The sequence below is a fragment of the Macrobrachium nipponense genome, chromosome 7, assembly GCF_015104395.2.
Source record: "Macrobrachium nipponense isolate FS-2020 chromosome 7, ASM1510439v2, whole genome shotgun sequence".
Lineage (NCBI taxonomy): Eukaryota > Metazoa > Arthropoda > Malacostraca > Decapoda > Palaemonidae > Macrobrachium > Macrobrachium nipponense.
Genome location: NC_061109.1, coordinates 47113319 through 47120506, shown reverse-complemented (window position 1 = coordinate 47120506; position 7188 = coordinate 47113319). Strand labels below are relative to the sequence as shown.

The window sequence follows — 7188 nt, the reverse complement described above, 5'->3', positions numbered from 1 at the left end:
GCATGTATTTAGAATGTTAATATTGACACCAAATTATATTTAGCATATCTTTTAGAGAATTGAAAAATAAATGAATTGCTCTCCGACTTACAAATTGTGGATACCGAGAGAAGTCGAGCCTGTGTAGGCTGGATACCGGCAGCTGCAGACACTCCCGCTGGGCGATGCCAGTTTTAACTAAATAGTCGTAATACAAGTCCTCTCCGAAGCAACTCGCCATTGTCTGTACAAAAGGGAGAACATAAAAGATTTTAGCGTTTTTTAAAGACACTAAAGAAGCGCTGTAGCCTGGTCTCTTATAAGAAATTACTTTTTTAGGTTTAGAAATTTTTATTTAATTTTTAATTTGTACTTTAAAGCTGTATTCGTCGCTGTAGATTTTGTCTGAAATGACCTGAATATTATATTAGGCAGTGGTGGTCAAGATGTTAATTTATCTGCGCCCGTTCATTGCTTCGAATTAATTTTCATGTTTGTGAAAATATTTTTAACTGACTTAGAACTGACATTGCTAGGTCTTTCATTTTAAAAATCAACCCTCGTGACCTTTATTGCATTTGTTCATTATTTTAACAAAAACAAACCTTTGGTATTTTAGCAGCTATATATAAATAGAATGTGGAGCTTATGAAGAAACTGTAGAGGCACATTGTCCCTGACATATTATAAATTCATATATTAATTGCTTAGAACTAGAACATTTGACCTGGCATATTATAGATTTATATATTAATTATTTGTTCAGAACATGAGAGACACTTTGACCTGCCATAACATAAATTTATAGGTATATTAATTATTTGTTGACCTACCTTCGTAAAACTGTACTTGTCAAAGAATCCATCTTGGGCCAGGGCGATGGCGGCCAAGGACATTAAAATTACCCCACGACGCATATCTCCTGAAAGAAAAAAATAAAAGAGTGATTATTAACTAGATTTTCTCTGAAAGAAATAAAATAAGATGAAGATCTCGTGACGTGCATATTTTAGACTCGCGAGAAGGTCGTGTACGCAAAATGTATCCATGCCCAATACGCAAGTATTTTAGAACTGCGATGTAAACGAGGTTATGTACTTTTGTGTTCCTTCAGTCTTACGGGACGAGCAGTCCGACATGTTTTTAAGTTAAGGCTTTAAAGCAAAGAAGGAGAGAAGGAGGAAGAAGAAGAAAAATAAAAAAATAAAAAGGTCAGGATGTGATTCCAAAGGAAGCGTTTATATGTATGTATATACATGAACATATATATATATATATATATATATATATATATATATATATACTATATATATATATATATGTATATATATATATATATATATATATATATATATATATATATATATATATATATATTTTGCATACGTACATATACACAAGTCTATTGCAGGCTCTTCTGGTTTAATTTTTAAGGTTTAAGACAATATTCATTGATCTATATATATATATAATATATATATAATTATATATATAAAATTATATATTATTATATAATTAATTATATATATATTAATTATATATATAATATATACATTATATATATATATATATATACATAAATATATATATATATATATATAGTTTAATATATATATATATATATCTATATATATAAGTTATGTATATATAATTATATATTAGGCAATGAATTTTGTCTTAACCATTAAATTGAATCAGAATAGTCTGTATTCGACTTCTGTGTTTGTGTAAGTATGTATGTAGGTATATATTAAGGATAAAAATCGCCTTAAATTAAAATTGAACTTGAAAGAGTCTGCCGCGACTCGTGTGTCCTTGTACACTTACCTTCTGTCCCACCTTAGGATTAAAGACTCGAGTGACAAGAGGGAGCGATTCCTTTTATATATACGTATATACGCACTGCCGGCGCCAGTTCGTGCACTTAGCTACATCCCGTCCGGACCTAAACACCCACCCACTGGTTACGTAAAGAAAGATAAGGTTCAGGGGTTCTGACGAATGGCTGGATGACTTGACGCCAGTACTCGACTCCTCTGCCTTTAAAATTTCGATTTCTAAAACCAGCCGTTCGTGAAGAGGAAACTGGAGGAGAAATTAAGTCTTTTTGGCTCAATTGCCCTTGGGTAGGAAAGGAGTTGCCTTTAATCTTTTCTGGTTATTATGTTTTTATTGGGGTGTTGCTCCATCTTCAATTTTGAATTCGATTATCCCAGAAAAAAAATCAGTATTTTCATAACTAATAATGATTCATGGTTGGTAGTAGTATTTTTTTTTCCTCGTCATTTAGAAAACTTCTGTTATTTAGTTTTGCTAATAATTTTCCTGGATTGTATTTCCTCGTGAAGATGTTTGAGCGCATAATTTTTTTTTGCTGCAAGTTGCCTCATCTGATATTTTACAAGTTTCATAATATGGTGTTACATTCAGCCACTAGTTCAGTTAGTCATGGAGCAATTTGATGAGATCTTTGACATCATAACTTAATTGGGAATTGATAAAAGGCATATTCTTGAGCATGAAAAGGCTATAGATTTTATATATTCATAATTTGTTTTGATGCCACTGAATATGAACAACTATTTCAATGTGCTTGTAAATTATAAGACATTATTGGTGAGTCCCATTGTCTAACGGATTTAATTGCTCACACCTCAAAGAATAATCTGGAAATCCCCAATTCACGGTAGCAAATATGAAGTTCAACCTTTAGAAAAAAAAAACCGTAATGCCTTTGTCTTGTCTAACTTTTTGTTAATGTTTTTTTAATGGCGTTCGTGCAGATATTTAGATGCAACTGCGATTGTCATGTTTCTTTTAAAAGTTATCTCAGGCAGGAAATACTTGATGTTGTTCTTCCGCTGGTCAACAAGGGGCAAGTCAACCCTTTCCTTTATTCAAGGCTGACGGATTCGGATCTTGAGTTCCTTGCTTCGGAGGGAGGAAGGACCTGAATTACTTTGGACAGTGGGCTAAGCAATTGGAGCCTCTCTCTCTCTCTCTCTCTCTCTCTCTCTCTCTCTCTCTCTCTCTCTCTCTCTCTCTCAGATAAATCAGGAGGTTTTAAACATCAAATTAGTGGGATCATTTCTTTCCAGGAAAGATTTCATGGAACTTTGCTAAGAAAAATGTAAATGTCGTCTGTTCATTAGAAATTTGTTAATGTGAATGCAAAGGCACTGGCAAATTTACACCCCTCTTTAGCTCACGCATCAGTAAAAAAGGGGTAAGGGGAAATGCAATGAAAATAAAAGGAAAAAAGAAGAAAAGAGAGGGTTCTGAAACTTGGAGATAAATGGGAAACAAGAGTCAACGAGCCGATCATTCCGAAGAGGACAAACCAGGCAGTAAATCTGGAATGGGGTGGCCTTGGGGATGTGTCAGCTTTAGACTATTTATCTTTATAGTAATTTCCTCTCATTCCTAATAATTTATGGTATTAGGATTACGTTACATTACCTTAATGTCTGAACCAAATACATGCTGCTGATTTATTCTTCTATTGAGTTTTTAACGTCATCAAACATTAAACATGGCATTTACTCAGGCACGTTAAAAACACCACAATACTAAAATTCTTATACTAAATTTTATGAATTTTACATAAATTCATAATTTGATAGTGGTAAATTTACTTCAGATAACCTTTTCTTTTATTCTTACTTAAGAATTAGGTCACTGCAAAAAAACAGGTAGGTAAGTGATTGGTATAGTAAAAATGAATAGACATACCACCTCTCAGAAATCACTTATGTGCTTAATGAGAAAGTCTTTGAATATATAAAAATTTAGTATGCATTAGCAAAGGAGGCAGGGATCATACAGAAGGGAGATGTATCTCGGTTTTGGTATAAAAAAAAAAAAAAAAAAGTCTGCTCTTAACCGTGTAAACTCACCTAATCCATCTCATATGCTAAAACTTAAGGAAATAAACAGCTGTGAGATGATGACCGAAATAAAACTTAATTTTAACTGTAACAGTATCCGAGGATTTGAGTTTTGATATGATGATTCACAGAAGAGGAATTACAAGCTTTAGGTGCGTCCCAAAAAATGTAAAAAGTTATCGAGGATTCCAATAACTACAGTAATCATCCTCACTTTTTGAAGACAATGATATTCCTTTTCACATACTGATAGAGGATGAGGAAACCACATCCTCATTCCTTTTCAAATATTTATAAAGGATGAGGGAACCATATCCTCCATTAAGGGTAAAGCCTTTGCATCACTAGACCTATTTCAGGTTCGACCATCCACCTAGTATGTAAAAGTACCAGAAGTGCTGCACCTGCTCATTACATGAACATCAAAATGTTTCCGTGAAAATTTAAACCACAAGCGTGTCATTCCTAGTGATGGGGTAGTGCCGTCAGCGCACCTCACGCTGTGCACCGTAGGCATCACTTAAGATTTGCAGCGGCCTCTCGGCCCTGTGCAACTCCTTTTATTCCTTTTATTGTACCTTCATTCATATTCTCTTCTTTCATCTTGCATTCCACCCTCTCCTAACAGCTGTTTCATAGGGCAAGTGCGAGGCTTTCCTTCCTTTACAACTTTAAAAGCTTTTTACCCTCAGTTCCCCTTTCGGCACAGAATGACCTCTCAAGTCCCAGCGCTTGGCCTGTGGCCGGAATTCTGTATTCCATTCCATTCACAAATCTCCAAGTGAGCATCTTAAATGTAAGTTATGAAAGAAAGCTTTTAGGTAGATCAAAGATTTATCCTAGAAGATTAAAGTAATAAGATATGCCCGCTAACACAGCCCTAAACCCTGATGTGTAATTTACACCATCTCTAAACTGTTAATAAGCGATATGCACCAAATGCACACATCGTAAGAGAAAATCCCAATGTCCCCAGATTATTATTTATTGTGGCTATAATTACCTCGTCTTTGGCTAACCTGTTGCCTCTTCCTTAAGAATCTCCCCCCACTTATTATATGTATTGTCTCAAGTAACGTCATTGACTTAAAAGGGGAAAGATTGCTTTGAAAGACTGCTCTGGTAAGTCTTTCTAAAACCATTAGTCATTGAAAGGGTCCTGCCTCTTGTAAGCCTTCCCTTAGTCGGAAAACGCATCGCAATCTCCTCTCACTCTATAGAATGTCAACATACCTGTTGTCAACAGGGATCAAAAGTCTCTCTTTTCAAAGTTTAGTAAAGCATGTGCTGCCAAGACAGCATTACAGAAGACATTTAGAAGGACGTTTGAGACTCACTACCCTCATCAACGGTTAAGTGATACAAAATTAGTTCATGAACAGGAAATAAAAGCCTGGAAAAAAGACCTTCCTTCAAGGTTAAAGGAAACAGTAGCAAACTGGAGCATCTAACAGAAATAAAACTAGAGCGTATTTTAAAAATAAAGGCCTTTTTCAGCCATTTGTGAAGATTTGAAACTTCTGGTCTGAGGACATTCGCCAGTAGACTCATGTGTACAGGGAACCTTGGTAAACGGTAATGCTACGTGCCCCAAGGGTACCTATACCCCTCAGGTAGCAAGATTTGGTGGAAGTTTTAAATAATTTCTTCATAACATTCCTAACTGCTAGTTAACCTGCATATTCTCCCTCAAGCAACGGTAGCACAGATTAAGGGAAACAAAGGGTGTCCTCGTTTTATTTCATTCGCCAGTGGTCCTCTCAAATATAATAATTATCTGGTTTAGTGGGTTAACTAGCCTTTTAAACCATTCCTTATACTTAACAAGTATGAGGGGTTGTATGGGGTTGTGTTTCAGAGAACTTGATATAGAATGTTTTAGCTTGGATTGTAGATTGTGAAGATGGTTACCCACCACAGGTCCGGACGGGGTCTGTGTCGTTTATTAAATCTCCAGTTACAAGCTCACATTGCCATGTTGACTTGAGCTGAATTACTGATGGTGACTAACGTCGTGTCATCGTGAATAATTTTTTGTCTAATAATTCCATACCTCCATATTTTTATTTGTTCTTCTCTTTGCAAGTGCTTTAATGGTAATAACAAGAATTTCTTTGATGAGGAGCTTCATTCGGTTTTCAAGGAACCCTCTAGAAAGCATTGGTACTGACTTATTACAGTTGCCTCTGAATTCAGTATTGGTGTTTAGATTTGTAGTTCATAATATATGGTTACTTTGCAATGGTGCATTTCTCTTGTAGCCTCTGTCGTAACAGATGAAGAATACGGAATGTAGCAGTTAATACGAAAATGGAATAATGTAATTACTAACCATTCAAGAAGATAAGTGCTTTTCAGATGATTTTACTTATTTAACCCACGTCTTGTAGAACCATTTTTATTATCCACGTGACCCCTTTAATTGATTTGACTTAACATAGTGGACCATCGTCTTGAGTCTTATTTTTATCTCTCTTCATTTCCGAAAGTATTTTTACTATGCCAGTCGAGTACGTGTCTACCGTAATATGGGTACACTATTATAAAAGGGAGACCATTATACACTTCGCCCAAATGATGTCGAAGTCTATTATCTGCCTTGTTAATGAGGGTCTTACAGAGGTTCTCCTGAATAGAAAGCTTGATGAAAACAACCTTTTCCAAAACCCACGCGTCACATTGTGTACCATAAGTAATCAACGCTCGGAACAGCCCTCGTGTTAATAATTAAGCATTTTCCTTTCTATGTCTCTTGTAATCTCTGCTGTGTTAGCTTCGACATTCTTTTATTGTCATAACGTCATGTCTAATGATATGATCCTTCTTCATCCATTTGTTCTTCCGTGGCATTACCTTTATATATATATATATATATATATATATATATATATATATATATATATATATATATATAGTATATATATATATATATATATATATATATATATATATATATATATATAGTATATATATATATATATATATATTATATATATATATATATATTTGAAATGGTCTGAATCGATATAAACGTTTAGCCTCTCTTGATAGCCGTTTCGGTAGCGTCACTGTCCGATCCTGATTTCATTCCTCATCCAACTGGACGGTGGTTCGATCTCATGGGGTACGAAATTATTATCAACTAAAAAATTCCCCTCGGTACTATATGAAAATATCAATTCCGAGGTAGAGCGAATTAGATATTAAAGGACATTTGTAGCTCGAATGATATATATATATATATATATATATATATATATATATATATATATATATATATATATACATATATTATATATATGTGTGTGTGTGTGTGTGTGTG

At 34.3% G+C, this 7188-nt stretch overlaps 1 protein-coding gene across 1 annotated transcript in view; it reads right to left on the bottom strand.

Moving 5' to 3' along the window:
* LOC135217392 (uncharacterized) overlaps positions 1-897 on the bottom strand; it is a 5394-nt gene extending 4497 nt beyond the window's left edge. The window contains exons 1-2 of the mRNA XM_064253234.1: positions 813-897; positions 92-223 (exon numbers count right to left, since the gene is read on the bottom strand). Of these exons, the coding sequence (XP_064109304.1) occupies positions 92-223; positions 813-896 (216 nt within the window). The 5' untranslated portion in view covers position 897. The remainder of the gene's footprint in view (positions 1-91; positions 224-812) is intronic.
* Positions 898-7188: the final 6291 nt, after the last annotated feature.